Source organism: Bactrocera dorsalis, chromosome 5 (assembly GCF_023373825.1).
Source record: "Bactrocera dorsalis isolate Fly_Bdor chromosome 5, ASM2337382v1, whole genome shotgun sequence".
Classification (NCBI taxonomy): Eukaryota; Metazoa; Arthropoda; class Insecta; order Diptera; family Tephritidae; genus Bactrocera; species Bactrocera dorsalis.
In genome coordinates, this window is record NC_064307.1 from 5,874,718 (window position 1) to 5,902,203 (window position 27,486).

The following is a 27,486-nucleotide window of genomic DNA, read 5'->3' on the forward strand; positions in this document are numbered from 1 at the left end:
ATTTACCTCCACTACAACGCCAATTACTACGGCCTCGTGCTCATACTCATATCCTACCCCCTTTCTTGTTTACATCATCATTTTTGCTCGCCCTTTGGCGATAAAGCAACTTTGTAAATCCATAATGGACGGGTTTGAACACGCCAAAGGCACGAAAACACGTTTTTCCACGGAAGTGAATGATCTACATTTCGTCGTTTTATTTTTAATACACGTCCCATGAGTGTACATAAAGACTTACTTCTTTTAATATGTTTTATAGGTATATTGTTGTATGTTCATGTACAGGGTTTTCCAATAAGAGTGATATGATTAAAAAAAACACGCACTAATTGTTAGGGACATTGAAATGTCGATAAAATTAAGTTCCGAATATAACATCATTCAAATAGCCTTCACGACTTCTTTTGCAGGAACGAATTCGACGAATCTAATTTTTAAGTACTCTTTCCGCTAAATCAAGACGATGAATCTAATTTTCAAATACTCTTTCCCCTTAATCAAGTCGTATGTCAAAAATAGCACATTCAATCTTGACTTCTAAAGCTTGAAGATAGTCTGGTTTATTGCTAAAGACCAATTACTTCAAATAACCCCACAAGAAGTAGTCTAATGGTGTTAAATCTCAACTTCTTGGAGTCCATTCAATGTAACAATTTCTTCCAATAATTGAATCTCCAAACTTTTCTCGCCATAATTCAGTTGTTTCATGTGCTGTGTGGCACGTAGCCCCGTCTTGTTGGGACCAGATTTTGTCAAGATCAACTTCTTCCAATTACGGCCATACAAAGTTGGTTATCATTGATCTTTACCGTTCCCCATTGACAGTAACGGTGTTACCAGCTTCAATTCGAAAGAAGTACGGAACGATGCTTTCACCGGACCAAAAACCGCACCAAACTGTCAATTTGGATGAATGTAATGGTTGTTCATGATTTGATGTGGATTTTCTTCGCACCAGAATGGACAGTTTGGTAAGCTTCATTTCTTAACTATTCATTATTATTTTGATAGTAAAAATTAATAATTTGTTAACGTTGTTCTTGCGTATACCTTTCCATGATGAAATTGTAAAAATTTCATATCATGCGATGTTAAAAATGTCCGAAACTACACTTAGAAATCATATCATCCCTATTGAAAAACCCGATATAAGTACAATCAAACTTCGATACAACAAAGCTTCCAACGCAATTTTATTCAATTTGCGGTATGTTTGTTGTCTTTAAAACGAATGTCCTAATATCGCTTTCTTATATGCTCATAAATCTAATTATCATGCGTTGTATATTATCAAACGCGCTTCAAAAAATTAAAAGCTTTTCACGGAAAAAATCCGCTCGAAGGTTTGACATTGTCTGTATTGGTGTGTACTATCATGAAACTGATACCCTTTATAAATACAAAATGTTCCTAACAAGAACTATAAGCCGATCCGATCTGAACAATTTCTTCGGAGATTGCACCATAACCACAAACAATAAGCTATACCGAATTTCGTGAAGATATATCGAAAAATTAAACAAATTTTCCAGGGCCTAATTCCGATTATTCAATAGCTTTATGCTAAGGTGATCTGATCTGAACAATTTCTTCGGAGATTGCATTATTGCTTTAGATATCTGGTCAAATGGAAAAGTTTTCCATTCCAGCAATTGATTCCGATCGTTCAGTTTATATTAGCAACTATATGATATGGTAGTGTGATATGGATGTCTCAAAAATTAAGGGACTAGTTCGTCATTATGCAGACAGGCGGACATGACTAAATCCTAATTAAAAATTCATATGTGTTACACCCAAATTGTCCTAGAACGCCAACAGAACTTGTAAAAAAGAATTCTCGAGCACTCGCAAATATATTAGCCGCTCTGACAATAATGGCGCTACGGAAATTATTTTAAAGGTCTATGACGTCCTCACATTCTTAAATATACATACGTACGTTTAAAGAACTCACACACATATGTACATTTAGTTTAAAGTTTCTAAAAATAAATATCACTAAATCTTCAATATTCCTTTTGTTTATCCTAACATGTCGTTCGGCATGAATTTCTTTAGGCACTTCACTTGAGTTAAAGCACTTCATTAGGTGTTGAGTGCAAACATCGCCTCTCAGCTTTTCTCAACTTTCCACACTTCACAACACTTCAGGCCGGCAACCGGCCAAGCCGCCTCGAAGTTTGGGGAAAAATCAATACTGCAACGCAAAGCCACCGCTTATAAAGGAGCTAAATAACTACTATAAAGCACGTTAATAATTGAATGGAAGCGTGACGGCACCAGTCGCCGGTGACGAGTGCGAGAACCGACAACAATATGTGACGTCCGTTGGTACACGTTTGGTGACGTCGATGAAGCGTGCAACGACCGCGACCACACAACAACCACAACAATAGACATAGAGGGTCGGAAACCTTTAATTACCGGACCGGCGGTGTCCACAACGCCTGAAACTGCATACAATATTATCATAACAAAGGTAAATGGCATTAAAGTCGATAAGGCAGTCGACGAGTCAACCGAAGGACTGAAAATTACAAAGCCGGCCTTTACTGGGACATACTCATGCAAACACGCTTCTGCACTGCATGCATGGTAATGCTCCCTCTAAATTTACATTTACACATACACACATTTGGGTGCGTATGTGTGATTTATGATGTCTATGGATATGCAAAGGCTTCAGAATGCAAAAAAGGCTCACTTACAATTGCGCACATTTATTAACTATTTCAATTCACATAAACCACAGACACATACAAACATACTTTGGCACTATATTTTCACTATTTATTCGCACTTTTTTGATTCACAATTTTCATTGCTTTTTCGTTTGATGTCTGCACACGAGCATGCGACCGGCAAAAGTTTCAAATAGCGCGCAGTGACAAACCGTTAGACATGCAACACCCCCAAACGGGAAGGCGACGAAATGATAACTAAAATCGTGTGGTGGCTAAAATGCCGTCTGCGTCGTCAGGCGGTTTGTTTTCTGCGACGACGGAAGCAGCAATTTGGGTGACCAAACTACAAAACTGGCGAGCTTTTTTTTTGTATTAGATATGTATCATACTTACGGCCATACTATATACTCGTTTAAGAAAATACCAAACTTTTTCATAACAGAAGAAATTTTGACATTTTCTGCGATAAGGTAACTATTTTAAGACGACTATACTAAAAAAGCTGTAATCTCCGGTGGGAATTATCGCCGATCTTCCCACTTCCTTCTTTCACAACAATAATGTATAACGCAACCTATAGATACAGTTCATCAAGACCCTTTATACCCGATATTTAATTAAGGTTGTGAAATTTTCTTTACTGAACTAATTATTTATAAATGTAAACGTCTGGTCACCTCAATTGTTTTGTTTTGGCCACAATCGTCTCTGTAAGGGTTGTTCTTCTGCACATTCATCTCTGGGGGGAATGCCTCCTATAACAACCCGCTTATTTGAGTGTGTGTATCTGCCACCCTCACCACATCCACTGCAGCGCCGTCAGCTGAAATGCGGAAGAAGGCAGAAAGCATGTGGAATACCAATAAGCTGATAAATGTGGGGACAACCGGCGCGATTCTTGAAAGTTACTGTTGTTTACATGTAATGTGTGTATGTGTGTGCTTGTCAATCGAATTTTGTTTTGCTCTTCGCCAGTGGGGTTGTTTACATTTTGATTTTGCGTGTGCCGAATGCATTGCGTGACTTTGTATTCGCTCATGTACAGACGTATGTATGTATGTATAGCTATATGTGTGTAGCCTTATATTTAGATTACTTGTTTCTTCTCTGTTTTTACATAGATACTTGCATTGTAATTTATTGAGATGACTTTCTTAATGGTGGAATTTTATTAACGGGTTTATTTTCTATATACTTATGTACAATATACATATGTATAGTAAAGTACCTGTATGTATGTGTGTATATGTATTAGTATGTAAATAAATGTAAAAAACAGATAAGATAAGCAAAGCGGAAATTATTTACAAATTTTCAAGAAATATTAAAAATAAATTTATTTATTGATAATTTATAAATTTATTGAAATAGGGTCCCTAGGTTACATGTATTCAGAATCACCTCCATTCCTTTTTTGGGCCACACTAGATACTTATTCTAAACTTCTCCTTGTCTTTAGTGTCAAAACTGCCAAAATCGTCGATGGTGAGGATAGCAAGAATGCTATAAAATTCGAAGCCCGCAGGCAAAATGTGAGGACTTTTAATGAAAAGTTAATGTCTTTAATGGAATTGGGAAGAAAATAATTTGCGCAAGATAGTAAAAAATACCAAACTGCTAATGACGTTTACATATATTTTTACTTTAATCTCTACTCTCGCCTCGGCCGAAAAAGACACCAAAGTGTCGGAATAAGACCAACGAGCCGATTACGAAATATCTCCTGTTACGAAATAAACAGTGGATACTTTGCGGCCACACTAGCTAGAGCACGCTGTCTAAACAGAAGCATGCCCAACTTCTGGCTATATTCAGTATGGAGGTAGAAAGCCAGTGAAGAATGGCTTTGAAATTACCCACTAGAGCAGCGTTGTCCACGGCCTATGCGCACAATAGCGCACGGACAGTGCCATGTCGCGACAAGTGTCTGTGAAAGCACGATTGTGCTACTGTATTCAACTTCGTAGGCAAGCAAAGAAGAATTTTGCGATCAGTTGACGCTAGAATAACCAACACAAGCATAACGTGCACACAGTCACGTTGGACAACACTGCACTAGAGTCAGCTCGCAAAGAAGGCTGCTACTAGCCAGGTTTAATCTTGCGAAGAGGTCAATTTCTCATCTTTTAAAATTTGGTCGCTTATTTCCGCTGCAAGTAACCAACCTACACTGTACGACACTGTATAAAGCGAAACTTGTGCATTTCCAATTATAGACACCGTTCAAAGATGACTAGATTTCGAAAACTGTTGACTTGTAAATTTCAAAAATTTTCTCATTCGACAGATTGTCTCGAACTTGAATAACGTTTTATAACATATTTTTTCAATATTTTAATAAAAAAATTTTAACGTGCAAAAAAATTGAATTTCAACTAATTTATTGTTAAAAAGCTTGTGCGAAAAAAAGAAATAAAAAGGCAAAATAGGAGAAAGGACAAAGGAAACAAAAGATCGCTATCAAAGGTGTCGGCGGATGAGGCGCAATCCACAGACGCGATCAACAAACAGACCAGTGAGGCAGACGTGAAGAGCCAGGTTCACGTTAAAACAACAACAACAGCCAGGAAATGAGTAAGACGAAAAGCGCCACGACAAGCACACGTAAAAGCAGCCACAATTACGACTATCATGAAGGCGACCATCACGACGAGCTGTCGGATGAGCTGAGTATCTCCAGCTCAGAGGACGATGTTGTGGCCACAAGAAAATCGCGCAAACTACAGGTGAGCGTAAGCCATGACGACGTGCATATGTATTAACTCGTTCGGCAGTGACATTTAATGGCAATTTTTGCATTCTTATTTTACATGCAGCCGACAGATGCCGCTGATTATGAGGAGGGTGGAGGCATATACGACCGAGGTGGCCGGAGGCGACGCCGCAGCGGCAGTAAGAGGCGTCGGAGCCGTGGCAGACGATCGCGCTCACGCCGTCGTCGCCGCTAGATTTTTTCTTTTGCTTGCAGTTTTCTTTTTTATTTTTTGGATAAATTTTGTGTGAAAGAAATTATAATTTTCTTTATTTATTTTATTTAATTTAATTTTTAATTTTTGGTCCAACAACACTTACGCCGTTGACAAATTTTGTATGCTTGTATAAATCTATTGTGTAGAAATAAATTGTAAGTCATACCTTATAGTACATAATGTATGTATGTATGTATGCGTGTGTGTTTTATAGCAGTTTGAAAAATGCAGAAAGAAAATATGCGTTTTTTAGTTTCAATATTTTTATTACGATTTATTTTACATTCAAAACGAAGTTTTCTCTGTCAAAGTTGAGAGTGCGTATGTATGTATGTTGCTATTACTCTACTTTTATTGTATTTCAAAGAGCTTATGGCGAAAGTGGAGCGGCGGGCGTGAGTTTAAAGCATTTCTCACAAAACCTAGCTTCCGCTGCGCCCCTCGACAAGATCATGCAACATCTATTTTCATGAAAAGTAACTGTTTAATTTATGCAATCTAAAGTTAAACTCAGCCAAACTAATAAAAGTGTATTAAATCATGCATAGCTGCCACCAGTCACACATGCATAACACACATGTGTGTGTGTGTGTGTATAAACGTTTAGATTAGAAAAGTAAAGCATTACAAAATTTAAAGAGCTTGGCGTGTCACCTAACCTTTGCACTCTTTCCACTACTTTCGCACGGCTCAACTTTTAAAGAACAATCGTAAAATATTTTAGTAAAAACAATAATAAAACTCGAAAATATACGCACTACTATAACGGCTTCTTTATACGGAATATTTACAATTGTGATTGGCATGAAAACAAGCTGAATTTCATAATGAATTTACATTGTATATTATGTTATGTTATGTAATGGTGAGCGAATCTGCAATAAACTGGTATGAAATATGTTTTTTACATGACCTATGTAATGAATGATAAATGTTTGAATACATATGTATATATATTAACGCTAAGAACACCACCTAGGGTAGAGTTTTCTCATACATTTTTTCATACATGTATGTATATTTTTTTTGCGATTACTCATTTCTTTAAATGAGCGGTTAATCTCTTTGAGTTCATAATGAAAAAACGCCACAGTTGCGAACAGCTCCCATAAGCAATGTTATTTGTGAAGTTTCTCTAATTGATTATTAAATAGCTTAGTTCGAGCAAACATAACCTATATACATGCGACGTAAACATTGGAACGATGAAGTCGTGTCCCCGTACATTGCTTTGCCGCAAATTCACTGTTTTCTTTTTTATTATTATTATTTAGCTTACTTAACCCATGAATTTCTTATCGCGACTTCGGTCTTACGTTAATAATTTTACATTGTTTAATAATAATGTAATATAATCGTTTGTGTATAATTTAAATAAACAGTATACCATTTAAAAATAAACATTTCTTAAGAGGAAGCAGAGAACAAATTTACACAAATTCCTATACTCGCTCGTATATGCCTATGCGAGCGCCGATCGCTTCCGTTAGCTCTAATTAGTTAGCTTAGCTCACTTGTTATTCGGTGATATTCTCTACCCAACTCTCACCAATTTTGATTTTTCATTAATTTACACAACTGTCTCGATTTTAACCGTCTAGTGACCAATTAGGCCAATGTGTACACTTTTCAATTACTTTGCGCGCAATTAATTTTATATCCTCGTATGGTCGTGGATCTTGGATCAGTTCAGTCAATATTTCAATACCGTGTTCCTCCTTCACCAGCTGGCAATATTTTTCTGGGTAAACCTAAAACACAATTGCAACAATATAATATTTCTATATATAAATACAAGTAACAAAATTGCATACCTGCGTCAAATTGGCTAGAGCCCAAACAGCCCAGTGTTGACACTGAGGCGTCTCATAGCAGCGTACCAATCCCAAAATCGGCTCAAAGCTACGATAATTAATGTTCCTTTCACTTTTTATATCCCAACGTCTAATGGCTTCCACCAAGCGTATGAGTACGCTGTCCCGGCTTGGCGACGGTATTGTCCATGCTTCAGGTCCGTCCGAAGCGATGTGCGCCAGCACACCCGCCGCATTGTAACTTACCTAGGGTGAATTATGTCGTTTAGTTATGACAATTAAATAATCAAACATGATTTATAGCGTTCACTTACTTCGATACCATCGCTTGCCGAGACTAATAAATTACGAAAGACTTCTATAAATTCTTGTGTCATAAGTTTTGGTCGCAACGATTTAACTTCCGCGACATTACCCAAGAGACCCATCATATTCCTCAATAACTCATCACGATCGGGGAAGGTCTGCAACAGATTTAGTAAACGTACATAATTGAAGAGGTATAAACGGCGATTCGAGAGATAGGTTTTACTTACACGCAGGCATTTTAAGAAATACTCCATTCCGCGTCCCTCCAAAAATCTTCTACAATTTATTGCAGTCTCATCGGTTACATTCCACATTGTTGACCATGCCACTTCCATGACATCATCGAATACCGACCGCGTTAAACGATCCTTAATTAAGTTTAACATTGTCTGATTGAAGGAAGAAAGTTACAAAAACTTCGTTTAATATCCACCGAGTTGTTGTTGTCTTCCTGCTCTTCTTGAGTAATCTTGTTACTAAACTCCCGAATGATACTTACACTAACGACACCCAACTCGCCTAAGAACAGTTTTTGCTTGCCATCCACTTGACACGCTAAAGTGTTCAATAAATATATTGCTATCCTCTGCACAAAGCCCTCCTGCTCAGTCTTCGAGACACCATGCAGTAAGACCTTTATGAGACGCTCATACACGAACAGCTGAAATATGTTGTTGTTTTTTTAAATAGGCATTTTATGCGAATGCAATAAAACTTACGACATCATTTGGCATCTGGAATTGTGTTAACGTGAGATAACCATTTCGAAGCATGGTATCATCAGTAAGATGCGTCTCCATTCCGTTGAGTAGGGTACGAATAATGTGATGGCGCAAGGGAGTGCCGAATTTTGAGCGATCGCGACCTTTAACTATGTAAAACAGCGTAGCACTGTAATAGAAAATTTACATATATAGTATATCTAATAACACACTACAAACTCTTTCAATTTACCTTCCCGAAATTTGCATATGCTTGAATTTTAAATGCCTATCCATAGCTGTAAGCACTGCATCCAATGCCAGATGTATATCCTTACAGATTTCAAATCGGAAAAGGTGGTAGAGGTCATTTAAAACCTAAATTAAATAAAAAGTTTAAAGTTACTAATTGAAAAAATTAATGTTCCTATGTTTGCAAGTCAACACTTACTCTCGTTAGAAGCATTGGTCTGTCGTAGTAATACCTTGCCGCAGTAAGTATTTGATGTTCATCGGCGTCGCCCGCGATCTTTTGTATATATACACAGATATATTTACTATAATATGTATATTTGTGGATAAAATAAATTTCCATACCTCATTCGCCGGTATATCGTGACGTTTACAAGCCGAATGCGCTGTATGATAGAGACCCAAAAATTGTAATGGTCGCTGTATTCGCGATTCCAGCCCCGGTATGTCGGTGCGCAATTTAAAATTCGATTCTTTAGTTGCCACCCCATTACCAGCTAGATTTGTACCCGAAATATCTAAGTGCGTAAGTTCTCGTAAGTTATTCATTATCATTTCCAGCGTTTGGTCGGGCAAATCGTAGGTTCCATGTCCATTGCCAGAATTACTAATTGAAATGTCCAATGAACGCAATCGGCGCAACAAGCAAATTGCTTGTAATTGATTAGCGATTGGCCACACATTAAATAAGATTAAGGTGTGCAGTAGTGGCAGGCTTGCTAGCACTTCCAAACTGAAACCCACTAATACGCAGGATGTCAAATCGAGATGGGTCAGTTCGAGCAGGCAATTGAGTTGCAAGCCATTATGCAGCACTACACCATTTAAAACTAATCGGCGAAGATGCGGGCAATTGAACTCAAAATCTACGGGCTCTTTCTCATTCGGCTCAGAGTTTTGCAGCATGTGCGCATTAATACCGAGTTCTAACGAGCGGAGCCCTTCACCGTATAACGTTAGCAGCTGGGCCGATTGCACATTTATTTGATTACAGTACCATAGCGTAAGGGAATACAACTTGTGGCGCATAATCATCTCCAAACCTGTGTAGAAATAGCCAATTTCATGAAATTAATGTACATAAGTAAATTTAGTATATAAAAACTATGATTTTTATTGCTTCCATTACAAACATGCAATGAATCCAAAGTCAAATTTTATATTAGCTCACTTTAACCTAACGCGTTAAGGTTCATACGTATATGTATGTATGCAATGTTAAGGTAATCTTTACAAAATTAAATGTCTATGCTTGACTTTTACATTTCACAGCGGTTAGAAAGTGGTTTATGTTGATATTTTGATATGACATGTTTATATGTACATATATACATATATTCATAGGTGTACCAATTTATAAATGAAAAACAAGTTTTCCATATCTGTATTATTCTTATTACAAGGCCAGTGACGTTTTATTCAGTTTCATTTCAAACTTAATCAATTAATCAAGTAATTAGAACCGCTATCTAAAGTATTTGCATACACACAAATGTATGTATGTATATATGCATGTGTGTACATATGAATATGTGATGCGTATTTATATTTCATAGAGATTTTAAATGTAACGAATTTCGTCATTGATTGCATCTTCCAAATACATACAATGTGAATGTACTTACAATACGTAGAAGTGCAATAAAGTTGATGCATTTCTCACCTGTATTAGTCAAAGTACTATTTCTCAAGTGCACAATTTTTAACGAGGTTCGTGTCCTATCCTGAAAAATATTTATCACATCATCACTCAATTGGCGACGAAAACGTTGACATGCTTTTAACAGTCGGTCGCAAATGTCATTTGGAAGAACGATGCCCTCATTTAGTTGACGTAGGGTGCCACACATGTTGGGTGAACTTATTACATCTAGGTTTTCACATATATATTTATAAATGATATCTTGCAGTGTCATTGGGTCTTCATCGAGATACCCATTTTCCTTTAAACGAACTTTGCCACTCATTTCAAGGCGTGGCGTAAATATATGTGATGACGTCACTAGGATTTAGCTTGACCAATTCGTTGGTTGCAAGGATCTGTAAGTAAAAAGACACCAGATTAGCTAATCAAATTCATACGATGTAATGTTTTCAAAAGCTAAAACACTCTTTTTAAAGCCTTCCAAACCATTGGCAATGCCAGTGTTTACAGCTTATGAAAACTTAGTCCACATCTCTAAGGTCTCTTTCATTACATTCATGAAGCTTAAAGAAAAATATGTTCCATTTTTACAACAATAAGATTTCAATAACATATTTGAAGGTATTGTGTGTAATTATTAGGGGTATTCCAATATACCAATATGTAAATTATTAATGCATTATCAAACAGTTTAAGCAATTGCTTACCACCTCCTTCACACCCCTTATGTTTACTACGTAAACAAAATTTACTATTTTAATATCACGTATTCGATAGAAAGCAATATTGATTCAATTTTACTTTATGCCACAAAATAACAAACTTCTTTTCACTTCTACTGTATTCCTTTTTTCTAATAATGTTTTTTGTACATTCGTCGATTTTCCACAACTGACTTATCACACTATATTTTCATTTTTTCTGCAGATTTCAGATTTGTGAAAGTTTTAAAGGGGAATTCAGCTCTTTTTGCTCTGATTCTGGGAACCCAGACATTAAAATTTACCTACTTTTTAAATAAATTTGATTTGTCCTCGTATTGAAGGAAGTGAAATTTTTTATTATATTTGGTGTTTTTTATTTTTGTTTGACGTTTGAGCTGTCAGAAATCATATGGCAAGTTTGTATATAAATCTTAGGGTGCATTCAGTGAAATGCTCTGTCAACCATATTGCCGGTCGAAAATTTATTAATTAATATATTTTAGTTTAAAATCGTACCCTTTTGTCAATTCAAAATTTTAATTGAAATAATAGAAATACATATGTATGTACAGTTCCGTTCTCAGTAAGAAAATCTTGAATTCTATCTGCTTTTGCCTAAATTCGAAAATTTAAGTCGCATAAAATAACAGTAAGTTGACTAGTATGTATGAATATTTTCAAATCGTCTTAAAAAGAAAAACAATGGTTTGATTGAATATAATACCAACTCATGTACCATGAAAGTGGAAGATGACCTATCTGATGCACAATAGTGTAGTTTTCCATCAAATAATTCCCGCTCACACCAAAATGATCCAATCACAAATAAATAATGCATTTTTATTTTTATTCAATAAATTATACTAACATTATAATTAACCAAAACCAAGATCACAGCTCTCTCTGTGAAAATTCAAATAACTTTAAATGATAATATTAATTCCACGGCCGCTAACAAATACATATGTATGTATATACATAAATTTATTAATGCAGGTATGCGTACTAAAAATATTTACATACAATATATATATGTACATATGTACATACATACAACATATGCATATTCGTAGCAGCTGTAGTCTGTTTAATTGCACTCCGAAACGTGCAAATGTGTGTATTAAGTAATAAGCGCCAAAAGGAAAAAAAATTACAATTATTTTTTCTAAGCATTTATTTTTAAACATAACTATTGTAACTATGATAATGGCAGAGAGCACAAGTATGCATACATATTTAATATGCAAATGTGTTTGTAAATGTTACATATTATAGTGTGTGTAATTTTCAAGGGCTATTCTATAGCATATGCTAATCGCATTAGCAACACAACTCCAAATAAGATCATAAATAACTAGAAAGTATTTTAGTATATATGTATGTACTCATGTTTGTACAGAAAAAATTATATGTTTTTATTATTGCGAGGGAAAATAGTTCATTGGCAAATATGATTGAAACTAAATTTGGCTTCAAATGTTCAATAACTTCTGGAATCAAACGGTATTAATGTTAATGTTGGTGCATACACTTGCATACTAACTATTAATATAATTCACCATAGTGACATTATCTAGATTTCCAGTGTGGGGCAAATTTAAGAAAATTATCTCACCATTTGGGAGACTTCGCCCATTTAAAGTTATTTTCCGCATAATTCGTAGCATATAACTTCCAGCGGCCCCTACTACTACCTTTTATTATAACTAAATTAAAGATCAAAAATTTTTTTTTATTTTTCAAATTTAATTAGCTTGGCTGCCATTTTGGAATCAGTGCATTATTTTTATTTTAAGTAACAAAATTTAAAATGTACATACATATATACATATATGTATATGTTTACAACACTTTGAAAAGTGTTTACAGCCTTCATTGGTTTTTTAAATCCACTAATAAAAGCAAAATTAAATAAATAGTATGTGTCTCCCGAAATAAATAATTCAAAAATTCAACTATAAAGAGTTAATGTTGCAGTAATGTTAGATTGTCTGAACTAAAATAAAAAGCAAATACAATGCAGTATTGCAGTAATAATAATGAAATAATTAAGTAAGTGTTTCAAAAAAATAAGTACATGAATTTTACTATTTGTGACATGAGAGTATATAACTCTATTTAAAGCTATCCGTTGTTGCACTTCTTGGATCTACTGCCACGGACGAGGAACTCGTGCTATCTACATGTGTATGTCCATGACATAAGATCCACATTCCCATTTTTCAAATCGATCAATCTCTCTTGGCAATTCCTCTTTTGTTTTGTTCTACATTTGCACGCTCTCTTTTGTTACTTCGTTGTAAGGCCTCTTGTGGATGTTCTCCGTTTTTTGCGCGCAGAAGAAGTATGCCAGTCCCTGACTGCGCGTACCGTATCCGCAGCGCAAGCGAATCCTGCGTTGGCACATGTTTCAATGCTGTACTAATAAAGTTCATCATCCATGCTATTTATTAGCATTTTCTTGTCTTCCTTGACCTTGCCATTGCGTGAGAGTGTTTGTTCCAATAACTTTGAATCGAAGCAAGGCTATAAAAAAAGAATGTAAATTTTTAATTAATTCAATAAATCACTTTTCACAAAACAAAAATTATATTTAATGTCCAATATTTAGGGATGAAACACTTACTGTGTCGCAGATGTTCATGTTGCAACAATTTTCTATTGTGATTTCGCACTGTTCGGTCGCCACAGGGCGATTGGTAAGCGGTGTGTCCGTTGAGGGAGAAGCTTGTTTGCGCACCACGAAAGTTTTCTTTATACGTGGGCGCGCTGGTTTGTAGAAACGACGCAATCCTTGTACGATTAGAAGCATTAAGCCTAAAGAAGCGACCACACCGCACACGAACACAACAATGACGGTACTGGTCCAAGGATCTACTTGCTGACACATTTCCAAATGTTCAAACTTCGGGATTGCATAAGTCTCTGCACCATTTTCACTATGTTGAACGAGCTCTTCACAACTGGAATTGAAAAGAAATAGAGACATATTTCAATAGTTTTTCTAATGAACTTACTTTTACTATGACTAACAAAAACATAAACTAAATGCTTTTAGAGTGTTTTATTTGTTGCACTTACATGTCATGACAACCGTAGGGCACATTCGCATCCGGCTCCAGTTTCAAGATTTTGCAATAAAGCGCACAAATCTCGGTAGAATTATATTCACAACGGGCTCCACCATAATTTTCTTTGCATTCGCAACTCAGTTCACCTGAATCCTCAATTATACAGTGACCATCATTCATACAATGACTAGCACATTTGTACCACTGACAGCGTGGGCCGGAATGGCTGCGAGGGCATTCGCACGTCGGCAATCCCAACGAGGAGATCACGCACGTGCCGTGCACACAATAGTTGAAGCACTCATTGATCTCACAACGTGTACCCTTGAAACCGATTTTACAGATACAGCTGGTTGTTTGCGCCACAAATTCGCCGCCATTCAAGCAATACTTTTTACGCAAGACGTTTGCGCCTATATCGAGTGTACTGTTCGTTGGTGGGGCAATAGATAGAATACGCTTCTTAATGCTAGCAACCACTTCGCGGCAGTGTTCATCATTTAGGGAATTGGTAAGGTAATGTATCCGTGCGACTATGCCACGCGGCCTGTCCTGGTACTTCAGTATCATATTTGCGCCACCTTCTGTTTCAACCGTCTCATCTTCCGGCTGTAAATGCTTCGTTTCGGTGTTGTTAATGAATTTTGCATGACCCCAAATTGCACGGTTCGTATGATCGGTCCAGAAGATTGCATCTTTTGTTACCGCCAAACTAAATGGTTCATTATTGAGGCCCTTCAGTATCACTTGCCTATCACTGCCATCCAAATTTGCACTCTCCACCGAAAAATGTATACCCTGCTGATCCACCACATAATATATACGATCAGTCAACTGATCGACGACTATACCATGCGGCGCATACATTTCTCCGCGCACAATCACCTTGCGTTCGCTACCATCCAAACCAATACGCTCAATACTTGAATTGGTAAAATTTGAGTTAGTCCAAAAGAGCGTACGACGGCAAAAATCAATAGCAATACCATCAGGTTGAGTGCTTTCATGACTGAAATCTAGGAACACTTTTGGTGTGGTGGAAGCGTTAGCATCAACAGATACCACGAAGATTTTCTTATTCAACATGTCACTCCAGTAGAGATTGCGATCAAATGGGTCGTACGCAAGCGAACGAACTGATTCATTTTTGGTGCGCTGTACCATCTTCTCAATTAAATGCGGATCTTCGTAGTCTTTCGGTATCATTAGCGAGAAAATGCTGCCATTGTTTTGCACTTCATCGGTGAAATACACTTTTTCTTCGGCTTCATCAAAAGTGATGGCACCAAGATGTTCGAACTGATGAGCCGATGATGTCACCTCCTGCCAGTGTTCATCATAAAATACTATTTTGGACTGCGTTGTGACGGCAAAATCTAAAAAAAAAAATGCATTAATTGAAAAAATTTCAATATTTGTGTATTGACGACTAGCCAAAATTTATTTTTTATGTGTTTTAATTTTAACAGTGCAAAAGAATTAATGTCATAAATAGTGCAGCAAATACGGACTGCGTAACGTGAAGGAAAAGAGGAGAGGAAACTAAGTAACCACTCCTTGAAAAAATTTATTTATCTCAAACGAATTCATTCGTATGATTTTATAAAATTCAGTACATTCAAAGAATCTACAAAATCTTTAAACTTCTTATATCTTCACACTCTGTATTATCATTATAAGTATGGACGTTTACAAATATTTCGCCCCTTTACCCTTTATTTTCGTCTAAAAAAGACTATATGCAAACATACACACACTCGGGATACCTGCCCACCGACGACTTGTTACGTGTTTTGATGTTAATTGGCATGGTTTTTTATTTACAATGTTTAAATTATTTTGAAAAATCTATATATAATGGTCATGCATGCACAAGAACACATATTTTATACATGCATACATACATTTATTCATGTTTGTGCATGCACACTCGCAAAGTGTATAAATGAAAATGTCCGTCCACACATTCGAAGAAAAATGTATTTTTATCTAAGCGGCACGCATGTGACTGTGAATATTTTCATTCAATTGTTTTGCAAAAACAATTAAAAAATAAGCAAGAATGCTTGCATAAAAAAGTCAAAATATTTTTTACTACTGTTAATCCACCGCAATACTCAACCCTCGCGCTTTAGTTGAATTTTGAAAAATTTTAAATGTCCTTGAAATGGTGAAGAAATTAAGGGTATTTCTAGTCTTGAAATTAGAAAAAAAAGAAATGTTTCATTTGTCAAATCAATCAGCATATTCTTTTACCATTTCAACAATTACGTTACCCTACACATGACCGTCATTGTACTTATAGACATACATACATTTATACATATGTATATGTATGTATAAAGACCCACAGAGGTTTGCATGCGGAAATATATGTATGCACGTAGCGCTGACAAAATCTACACCGACTTATACAGTTTTATGATAACGCTAAGTTTTGCGAAAGCGAATGTTCCCGTGAATGGAAATACATTTGTACATACATACGTACATACGTATTTATAAATGCTGCAATCAATAAAAAGGTGTCAAATTAAAGGAATTACCTTTTTGCCCCACCCTTTCTTAGCGGCAACTGTTTATGGCCAAAATGATTGCAGGAGAACTAAAATAAATTTGGGGATTACAAAGCGTGAAGTCCTTAACTGATTCATACAATGTATATTATATAATTTATTATTTAATAATAAGCACTTCTTACAGGTAAAGTCTGGCGTTAAGCATTTTACCACTTGATCATCGCAGACCACTACTTTATCGAAATCTTCATAGTGTCAATGGAAGAGTTCTTAAGCAATTGAACGAGAATCAAAGTTAAGAGTGCTTTCAGTCGAGTATACAAGTTGAAGATTTACTACTTCTATTCGAGTTATACGATCTTTAAGAGAAGTGATAATGCTAAATCGAGTTTCTTCCAATCGTTTGGAGTATTTGCTTAACTTTTTTTCTTTATAATTTTTCGATAATACTCGATTAGATGTTATATAAAACTGAAATACTTAAGAGGGGCTTATACTATCATAGCTGCACTTCAACTGCAGGGTATAAAAGATTTAAGAAAATGCAAATAACGTGTCTACGTGCGATAACAATTTCACTTAATTACGAGTATTGAAAGTTTTGTGAAGTGATTAAGGCGCCTAAGTCATTTAAATGTATTTATAGATGCTTACATATATGTACATACATATGTGAAAAAATTAGTAATTTCTATAGCCTAAAAGATAATGCTTCATTTAATAAATACAAACATGTGCTTGCAAACAAAATCATCGAAATGGAGGGGTCTAAAGTTCGATACTATATAACAGCACTTTCAACACTATTCTTTCTGCTTCTTATGGCAAACATACTGCACGTAAGGCGATTAAGTGCTAATTCATTACATCCATAAGTACTCATCCCTTTTAAGCTTTTACATTTTTTGTAGCTTATGAGCAAGCAGCTCGTAAGCCATTCAGAGTATTATGGCTTCAATTAAGAAATTAATGCATATTACGTGCTCTTATTTATCTCGGTGTACCTGAGTTTGGGTTATCAGAGTAAAGCAGATTATTAATTTAACAAGTTCCACTATCTCTATTCGTTAGCCAGACTCTCACTCTTATTTGGAGCGTTTATTTATGATCCTTGATAAGTTCGTGGACACACATACATACTATATATTAAACACTTTCATATTTTATTTCCGACATCTGCCATTGGGATTCCAAATTAACATATGTACGCCTTCAGTACCTAAAAACAAAATTTAAATAGAAAATTTTGACATACAGATTTCTGCATAGATTTTAAAATTTATTCCCCAAGAACTTTTTGACCTTTCCTACAATCTAATGAAATCACATCTTTGTATTTTGATTATTTCATACCTCCCCTTGACGCGTGAAGCAAATGCAAGTCTAGGTATGAAATGGAGACCTGTTTCGAAAATATGTAACATTAAATTCTTATTCACTTGCTCACAAGTCTCGCGAACCGATTCCGCTGAATAATGCATTGACTGCGTAAATATGTATGAAACTGTAGAGCAAAGATGAACGTTACGACGGAGTTCGATATGCGAACAGTAGTAAATGAATAACTGTAGCCCAACACAAACACATACATATCAACCAATTGTACGAGTTACCGGCATTTTATTCAAAATTCGGTTTCAGTTTGTTTCGCGCGTCGAATTTATGTTGCGTCGTCGTTTCATAAAATAAACATTAATTAATGCCAATCAATTGATTTTCAACTTCAGTCGACATTCATTACCATAATAAAAGTCTAACGAACACACGCACAGTGCATACAGTATTGTGAAAAATATTGACTAAGGCTACTTTCGTCGTAATTTATAACCCACCTTATCTTGGAAGATAATTGTATAGAAATGAAAGAAAAAATTGGTTTCTTGAGATTGATCATAAGTTAAGAAGATCTTGATAGCATTCGGGATTATCGCTCAAAATATATTTTTTTGAATTGAATGACTTTGCTGTTTTTTTATCATCAACAATACGTCAAATTGAAATCATTTAAAGCTATAAATAAAATGTTGAAATTCTCACTGTATTATACAGTGGTAGACATTCGTTTATACGAAAATATTGTTTGTATTTATTAGTATGCACAGTTGAATGTATTTAACAATTTGAGGAGTTTTGTGTAAAATTTTAATATTTTACTTATTTAAATGTAAGTGTGGCTTACATTGCGCCAAAGGCAACTCAGAATATGTTATCTTCTCGACAAATCAATGACAAATTATATTTTCCTGTCATTGCCAGACATGTCACACAGGTTTTGAGCTCCATATCCAAAATAGAGTGGACGAAACTTAAGTCAAAACCGCTGTTGACTGATGTTCATATGACAAAGCGGTTGAAATTCGCCCGAAGATAGATTTAATTTAGACGGCCCGGTCTGTTACTGCTGCTATTGGCATGATCTAAGCAAACATGACGTGGTTTGTTCGAAATGAAATTTCGGAGGAAGAGCTGTAATGGTTTGGGTAGCCTTCTTTACTACAACGAAAATGAACTCCGAAATCTACATAGATTTATAAGAAGTTGTGTTGGTGACTTATTATGAAAATTATCCTGAGAAAGAGTTAATTTTTCGGCAAGATAATGCATCTATGTATACATGTTTTGAGACAATCCAGAGCGTGGTTTTGTTCAAAAAACTTTAAATTGCCTGTATGTAGTAATTTGGGGTATACTTGCTGGTAAAGCCTACTCAAAAGGAAAACAATACCAAAATCTCCTCCAACTTCCAAATGCAATTCCCTAAACTTAGGAGGAGATAGGTGAAATCGAATTTTTTGCTTGATTTCAAAAAAAAGGAGGCCAAACGAAATACTAAATTGAATATATGTACATATGTGTATAATTGAAAGAAAAGATTTTACTTTTTACTGACTTGTTAATTTTTATTAAATTCGTATAAACAAATGTCCCGCATAGAACACACTTTTCGATTCGGCCGCGACAACAACAACACTTTTCGGTGAAAGGTTTAGTTAGTTTTCCTTTTTTTTTCAAAATCACAAGGTAAATAGTTTTTTTAACAAATTTTGACAAAAAGAGGTGTGCATCATTGAAATTGATGTACATGAAATTACGACATTGTATAAATGTATATGTATGTATGTGTGTACATATAATGTAGATTAGACATTTTGTATTATTTAATGCTTGCAAGACTTTTTTACCGGTTTTGCTTATGCAAGTTTGCAGATTTGAGTAACATACATACATATGTACATACAAGTATGTACAGTGAATAGAAAAATAATGCAGTTACTTTTAATTAAGTTGGCTTTCGATAAGCAGAACGGAATACATATAAAAAGTCAACACAACAGAAAGCAATCCCCACATAGAACCGTTATCGCTTAGTGCTTGCTTTTTATCAGCATTCCGAGCTCGTGGCGCTTGATTTGCTGGCAGGTATTGCCTGATTGGGTATGATTCGGACATATATGCATGTTTATACCTTAATCTAAACAGGTGTAGATATGTATGTATGTACGTAAGCATTCTTTGGCACGTCTCTATTATCTACATTTTTTAAGTAAAATTGAAATAAAGACAAATATTATGTATATTAATACCATGACGTTGCTAATATTTCATGCAATAATGTGTCATCAAGCCGCCACTATTCAATCACCATGATACAGCACAGCAATTAAGAACACAGAAATAAATCCAATTGAGAATTTGCGTTTGGGCGAGTAATGAGACAAGCTGGAAAACAAGAAACACTAAATACAAAACTTTTTAAATATCCATCTTTCATTTTTAATAATGCTAGTGTGTAATGTATGTATGTATAGGTGGTACTTATTCGAATGCTAACAGTTACTACACTGGTTAAAAGGTTAGCTTATGCATGAAAATTGGTAAAACTCATGTTATGCATAATTGCAACAAATAATAATTGACTGTTAAATAGTTCGACGATGAATATATGTATGTATGTGTTAATTTGTACAGAATACGAACTTCGTTTGGAGTTCGCTTCATGTTGAAGAAATTGAAAACATGCGAATTCGTCTATATAAATCCATACTTACATATACATATGTATGAATAGGTGTCAAATAAATCTTTTTTAGTATATACAATAGCACTAGGCGCATATACATAAGTATGTATGTACATACATCTGATAAATGTTTGGCCCTGCTTCTCGTTCCATTTGTCGCATTATGTGAGAAATGCAGAATGAATTTTTGGAAATTATTTACGAAAGTTTTTCACATTAGAAATAGAGTTGGAGATTTTCTATTATTTTCTATACCATCTCGACCGGGATTTGAGCACAAAATCCATCGAGCGATTACGTGGTCAACGCACTTGCATACAATCTATCAATGACCTTACAAGCAACGGGGGGTCAAGCCGAAATTCGAATGCAACTAGAATAGGTGGGTATAAGCAAAAATATAGAACCATTCAACATATTCATATTGGCGCACAAATAAACAAAAGTTGTTGTTAATTACTGAAATGCAAACACACAAACATTTTAGTATTTACTTGCTTTACAGCTGATATATGCATGAGTGAACACTTGCGGTCAATAAAAACGCACCAGCAAATATAATTGAAACAAGATCACAAGAGCAATTTGTTTATAAAGTTATGATATTAGGGCTCTTTTTATTTGTTTGGCCACATGTATGTAAATTAGTTATTCACATAAATTTATTCGAGAATGGTTCTTATAGAGGATAGCCAGTTAATTCAAAAAATTTACAAAAATCAATCCATGATATTCATGATCAATGAAAGGAACGGAAAGTGAAGTTAATTTAAAGCGACTAAATTATTTTCACCACTAACGGTAAAAATATAGACAATAGGCTCTTCTAATAAATAGATCGTTTGTTCTTTAAACTCAATAATCGTCCTTAATTCTCTAAGGCATGGAATTCAATAGGATCTCAATTGATTTCCTTATGAAACGACCATACCAAACCAGTCTTTATCAGTTGACCTATACTTGTTGGCTTCTGTTTGGCAACTTTACACTTCATTGTGTCAATAGAGTTTAAATCGGGCCGGTTTCCAAGCCAATCCAAGCGTTAAATCCTTAGATCGATAGAATATGTTATGAAAAGCAACAAACAATCATTTTTTGTAAAAGACAACAAGAAATTCTAGCCGCTTTGCCGAGAAAACACTACTATAACTAAAAAGTCTTCAATCCAATTTCATAAAAAATAATTAATTTCTCAGTGCCTACTACAATTTTTTTTTTTTCAAATTTACAGTTATATAGCTGAAGATGGTCTACAAAAGTTTTTTTTTTTTTGGTGCGTTTTTTTTTTTTACCGCAAGTGTAAGTTCGTTTATTGAATTTGCACATACTCATAAGAGATTGTATTAAATGTACCTTCTCGAATATACCTTGTTAGCTTTTGCATATTCATAATTTTTGCTATTTGTTTTCATTTTTGTTTTCTGCGCTAATAAAACAAAGTCAATAACACTTTGACCTACAACGAGTTCAGTTAATTTCGGCTTTTAAAATGGACACGCTATTAGTACAGTAAACAACAATAAACGTAGTCAACATTTTTACATATAGTCTTTTGGAAAAGACTTTAAACTAGGCTATACTACGCTAGTATCGCCAGTCGAAAACTGGCTTTTACTTGGCTAACGAAGTCAATGATTTCCAGACTTTAAGTTGAAGTTTGCAAACTCTTTGCAAAGATTAACTGAGGGGATTTTGTCAAGCTATTTAATATTAGAATGAATAACAAATACGAAGTTAGTTTTTATCTCAATATATTATTCGATTAGCTAAGCTTTATGGCCCTCGGGTTTTATACATTTACTGACAAAAAATCCACCAAAAGTGAAGGTGCAACCGTTAGTTTGATTTATTTGAATACAGCGATCTATGGAGGAACACATACTCTATTGCTGTTAATATCAAATAATAACAGTTGCGCCGTTTCTGCTACTAAATTTGCTTCGATGTGACTGCTTATACAGTTCGCTGCTGAAGTCTTTTGTTTTCATTTGGCATAACTTGGAAAAAATTCAGCGACTTTCTTGGTACACACTCGCATATATCAAGTTCATTATACATTATAGTTTTTTAATTAATTATTTGCTAATACGTACGCTGTATAATGAGCTCTGTATTATTTTGAATAAGGAGATCTTTGTTATGATTAGCTAAAAGCCGTAAATGCAAGTGAAAGTAGTTTCTGTTTATTACTCATAATGTTAGTAGGTATTGTAGAAGCGCATGCTTGAAATGAGTCGATTCGTTGCTCTTAGTAATATTTTTGAATACGGAACTGAAATTCTGAAACTGGATACTTCCGTGTAAAAATCTTTGGTGCATGCGCCAAATTGTTTTCCTTGTTTTATCGTACTTACAGACATGCTTTCTGGTTACATTCACATACATGCAAACGCATGTGTATAAGTATTTGTCATATAGACTATATCGGAAAAATATTATGGATGAAATTTTGCAAAGTGGTGCTAAAAGCTGTGTTTTCTGATATTTATGACATTTACGCTCAAATCATATACATACATTTTCCCCATAAACTTAATCAAATTAAAGCAGGCATGGTGTTCGTTTTTTCAATGGAACACCTTTCCGATTTTCCACTGAGTAATGCTAATTTTAACATTATTCTCGTAATTGAAAAGAAATGCGGTTATATTCAATGATCAGAAAACCCGTTTCAGCCCCAGATGTGTTGCCAGTCAAACCCTTTTTTGTATTGGCCCACCACTGAATTCGTTTTGCTGTAGAATGGCGATAAGCACGTGGTGGCGTTAACGAATTTATCGCTTGATTACACCCGGCACTGTGTGCGATAATAAGTAGCGCTTGCTTTTACTATACAATGACGTCAATGTTTCAAAGCATACCATAAACAAGAGAACATTTCAAATGAGTTTATAATCAAGAGCATGGCAATGAGTTTGATTGGCATGAGCGAGATGTATAAACTGGATTGTATTCTTATATATTATAAGATGTATAGTATATAAATACAAACAAGCAAACTCATCACATTTCTAGCATTTTTGAGAATCAGCATCTAAATTTTGTGAGCGGATTCCCCTTAAACTCTCGAAAAACAGCTGATTATGCATATATATGCTACGTAATATAGTGTTAATATAATCGAAATAACCTCTTAACGTCTGTTTAAAAGTAATCGAAAATGATCCAGATTAGGAGTATATAATCCAGAAATTCGCTAAAAATTCAAAGTAATACGAAGGAATCAACTTTTCAAGTACAAACATTTTTCGCAGTCAGTTTATTTTATTGATGTGAAATCATTCAGCTAAATGTTAAAAAAAAATTCAAAATAGGAACTTGTACATGTGTATGTACTCGTATTTCTGTAAATTAATCAAGAATGTTAATTGTGAATATTCTAAATCAAGTTTCTCGAAATTTTGCGGCGTAGAAGAACGTTTATTTCGCTGCCATTAACTTTAATCTTTTTCTTTTTCAGTCTTAGTAGAACTTCAAATTTCTCTAATCAAGGAATTGCGCTTTTAATCCAAAGTAGATACATACATACATATTATTATTTTTTTCATTGGGGATGTTTTTTTACGTGGCGGGTCCCAAACCCAGCGCACAACCCTATGCAGGGGATGTTTCGCATTCTCACTTTAGCTCGCCTTCAAACGGATGTTCTAAGGCTACCCAGAGGATACTTGGTCAAAACCCGGAAGTCGTGAGCTGCTTGAGTCATATGTAAAAGAATCGTTTCTGGCCACTCCCAAGTGAATGGCGATTAGAGAACTTTCCTCACTTGCGTGAACTTCTACACATGACTCCCTACGTTGGCTAGGTCATGGTGTCCGGATGGAAGAAAACACTCCAGCTCAAAAAGTATTCGACGCAGTACCCACCGGGGGAAGCAGAGGAAGAGGGAGAACTCCACTCCGTTGGAAGGACCAAGTGGAGAAGGACCTGCCTTCGCTTGGAATATCCAATTGGCGCCACGTAGCGAAAAGAAGAAACGACTGGCGCACGGTTGTTAACACGGCTATAATTGCGTAAGCGGTGTCTACGCCAATTAAGAAGAATATACATATACATACATACATATTTTCGATGCATGTACATAGAAATTGCGATAATGCAAACATAACTGGCATAGCTACGAATTCAAATTTCAGCGATCACATCAGATTTTGGTTATTATTGTGCATTTAATTTGTATATAAACACATAAGAATATGATACACGATATCGTACATAAATATTTATTTAAAGTTTTTTAGTCTTGGTTACTTGAGACCATGCAAAGTTTGCTTCTTCTTATTTAATAACGGAATATACAAATGTATTCACATTACGAATATATTATAATAAAAAACTTAATTTTGCTGACTTGGTGTGTATTACGCGGACTCCGCGAAAATATATCTATGTATATATCTTTCATACAATGTTTTTTTTTAGGATTTCTTTATTTTTAAAGGCAATACGAGTATAATAGTGTAAGTTCAGTCGGTTTAGTCGTTCATGAAAAACTATTTAATCGAAATCTTTTGGGAAAGTGCTTGCCACTTGAGTTTGCAATCGACCGATTTAGTATCACAAATCAATGAAAAGGATGGTGAAATTACATTACCTCCGTATTTACTAGTTGACGACATTTTCATGTACTCAGACCTAAAGTGAATACGGTGTCGGTATCGGGAAAGAAATCGCACACCCTTCAAATGCTCCTGACATTGGTTTATTACCCAGGATGTCAAAATACTTCATTTTTTATACAAAAGCCACTTCCTCTTATTTCATTAACGTTTTAAGAAAAAATTTTAGAAACTATAAAAAAATGTATGATAGCGAATATAATACTCGCTTCCAAACTATAGCTTACTTAAATCAGCTCTTCACATCGAATACAGTATAACATAGAACAAAAAAGTTCAGTTTCATTCCTCTTGCAGTTTTACCGTATCCGTATCGTATGCCCACTTCCGCTTGGTTTTTTGCAAAAGCTTTGGCAGATTGTGCTAACCGGAGTTCCACAGCCTACATAGTAATTGTAAATGGTTTATGTATGTTATAAAGCAACCCATCACATCCTTACAGTGAACAACCTCTATTAAAAAGAATTCACAACACACCACTAACACAATTATTGCATACGTGACCGCGATGACAATCGTAATGGCGGAGCTGCCGGCAAAACTGATATCCGTTGCTCCGTAATCAAAACAAACAAATAATGCAAAAAAATAAATAACAAACTGCATTAATATTTATATATGTATAGGTAAATACTTTTTTATTCCGTACAATTGAGTGGCTAAAGGTTTCGTCTGTCTCAAAAGGTCAATCGCAAAATTAAATATGTATGTACATATGCCTTTCATAACTCCATAATTCACCGTATTACAATTGTTTATTACAGATATATCAAATCCTTGAATTATTGTTAACAATATCTTTTGAATTCTAAGCTGTCTAAAAGGTTCATTCGATATTATTTTCTAAAAATACGTAAGTTACATAAGAATTGAGTGATGGATTTTCTACACGTAAAAAAGCGCAGCATTGACATTCAAGCGGGCGAAAAGTAAATTATCACCAGCATTATTTACTGATAATGCAAATACGAGTACATTCCATTGTCGCATTTTAATACCGGTACTGACTCCTCACTTTTTTTATCAGTTGAACAACTCACCAAACCTAACCTAATTTATTTATTTATTAACCTGTAATGAGCAGATATTTGCTGCGCTTCTTTTAACATTGTGGTGCAATATTCTTTCAGCAAATTTGCTAAAGGGTAGTGTGCAGAGCATTCGATTATGTGGTAAAGATAATTATACAATCTTATTGTATAATATTGAACGTTTATCTGTAATATCTTATTGCTGCCTTAAAGTTCAACTTACCCCACGCGAATGCGGTGTTTATATACAGAATCAATATGTAAAATATTCCACGTTGGAAATTTATCATTTTGCAGGTTTGTAAATTTCTAAAGATTCTGACAATTCTTCAAACCCGATGACTTAGAAGTCAAGTGTTGTAAATTATTTTAGCATATAATTTTCTTGAAAAGTGTTTTTGTAATGATATATTTAAGTACAATTATCCCTTTTGAAGTAATCCGATATTTTTATCACTGTACCGTAGACGTAACTGATGGACTAAGCGAGCCGAATTATAAAGGAAGGAAGTTGAATGAGCGAAGGATATTTATTTATCGTAAAAGTCCGCGTTTTTTCTTATACATTACATGTGCGACTATACGAGTTCTCGCGACACTTTTAGACGTGAAAATTTAAGTTTACGTCTTGACAAATTATCACTCACTGTCGCATTTAGCAACTTTAAACTGACGTTTTGTTTCATTAAACGACAGGGTGACCGTAGTTATAAAAATTGCAGTGCTCCTCTTTCAATCCACAAGCGCTTCTACGTAACCGGAACGGTAAATCGGCTAATGCTGGAACTACATAACTCGCGTAAGCGTAAGCGTGCGACTGACAGGCTAAATGGGCAAAATAAAAATACTCCAAGTGATACTTTCAATCGTTTTTTATCAATAATATGGGGTATCCAAAAATATTTGTTTCGAAGATTTAATGATTATTTTGTTTAGCCTAAAAGGATATTTTTTTTCAAATTAATAACAAATAATGGATTATATATTTTTTCTTAAACATATTTTATTTAAACATGAATTTCACTTTGAAATTTGCTACAAACATATAAAAATTGCAGTAAAAATAGTTTTATTGAATTTGAGTATTTTAGAAATACTTTACCAGATACTATGTATACAGATCAAAAAATAAAAGCTTTCA

General features: G+C 34.9%; 4 protein-coding genes across 9 annotated transcripts in view; 2 read left to right on the forward strand and 2 right to left on the reverse strand.

Moving 5' to 3' along the window:
* Nucleotides 1–27,486, forward strand: part of LOC105226437 (ATP synthase subunit b, mitochondrial) — a 459,686-nt gene that overhangs the window by 406,125 nt on the left and 26,075 nt on the right. The window lies entirely within an intron of this gene.
* Nucleotides 4,956–5,849, forward strand: LOC105226446 (uncharacterized). Its single transcript, XM_011205318.4, has 2 exons — nt 4,956–5,416; nt 5,507–5,849. Exons 1-2 carry the CDS (start codon nt 5,261–5,263, stop codon nt 5,636–5,638), a joined length of 288 nt encoding a protein of 95 aa, XP_011203620.1. The 5' UTR covers nt 4,956–5,260; the 3' UTR covers nt 5,639–5,849.
* On the reverse strand, nt 6,480–11,508 carry LOC105226445 (protein zer-1 homolog). 5 transcript variants are annotated; one of them, XM_049458560.1, is made up of 11 exons: nt 11,391–11,508; nt 10,399–10,775; nt 9,081–9,778; nt 8,935–9,012; nt 8,737–8,861; nt 8,502–8,673; nt 8,282–8,443; nt 8,010–8,171; nt 7,788–7,937; nt 7,474–7,719; nt 6,480–7,410 (listed from the first exon to the last, which is right to left on the reverse strand). In XM_049458560.1, the coding sequence occupies exons 2-11, from the start codon at nt 10,700–10,702 to the stop codon at nt 7,249–7,251; spliced, it is 2,259 nt and encodes a 752-aa protein (XP_049314517.1). In that variant the 5' UTR covers nt 10,703–10,775; nt 11,391–11,508; the 3' UTR covers nt 6,480–7,248. The 5 variants fall into 5 exon arrangements, with proteins under 5 accessions (XP_049314517.1, XP_029406130.1, XP_029406127.2 ...); XM_029550270.2 differs by lacking the exon at nt 11,391–11,508 and adding an exon at nt 11,088–11,308; XM_029550267.2 differs by having other exon boundaries at nt 7,788–8,171.
* On the reverse strand, nt 11,911–27,001 carry LOC105226443 (protein cueball). The gene is made up of 4 exons (XM_011205316.3): nt 26,569–27,001; nt 14,166–15,531; nt 13,711–14,047; nt 11,911–13,610 (listed from the first exon to the last, which is right to left on the reverse strand). The coding sequence occupies exons 1-4, from the start codon at nt 26,633–26,635 to the stop codon at nt 13,506–13,508; spliced, it is 1,875 nt and encodes a 624-aa protein (XP_011203618.2). The 5' UTR covers nt 26,636–27,001; the 3' UTR covers nt 11,911–13,505.

What these genes read in the sequence shown, in the direction of transcription:
- LOC105226443 (XM_011205316.3), bottom strand. Translation starts at nt 26,635, where the DNA reads ATGATAAATTTCCAACGTGGAATATTTTACATATTGATTCTGTATATA. An exon ending in AAACACCGCATTCGCGTGGG is followed by an intron (nt 15,532 to 26,568) that starts GTAAGTTGAACT and finishes TTTTTTTTTTAG; the next exon opens with ATTTTGCCGTCACAACGCAG. An exon ending in ACATGAACATCTGCGACACA is followed by an intron (nt 13,611 to 13,710) that starts GTAAGTGTTTCA and finishes CTTTTTTTATAG; the next exon opens with CCTTGCTTCGATTCAAAGTT.
- LOC105226446 (XM_011205318.4), top strand. Translation starts at nt 5,261, where the DNA reads ATGAGTAAGACGAAAAGCGCCACGACAAGCACACGTAAAAGCAGCCAC. An exon ending in GAAAATCGCGCAAACTACAG is followed by an intron (nt 5,417 to 5,506) that starts GTGAGCGTAAGC and finishes TTTTACATGCAG; the next exon opens with CCGACAGATGCCGCTGATTA.
- LOC105226445 (XM_029550267.2), bottom strand. Translation starts at nt 10,702, where the DNA reads ATGAGTGGCAAAGTTCGTTTAAAGGAAAATGGGTATCTCGATGAAGAC. An exon ending in TAGTACTTTGACTAATACAG is followed by an intron (nt 9,779 to 10,398) that starts GTGAGAAATGCA and finishes ATTTCTACACAG; the next exon opens with GTTTGGAGATGATTATGCGC. An exon ending in TCCAGATGCCAAATGATGTC is followed by an intron (nt 8,444 to 8,501) that starts GTAAGTTTTATT and finishes AACATATTTCAG; the next exon opens with CTGTTCGTGTATGAGCGTCT.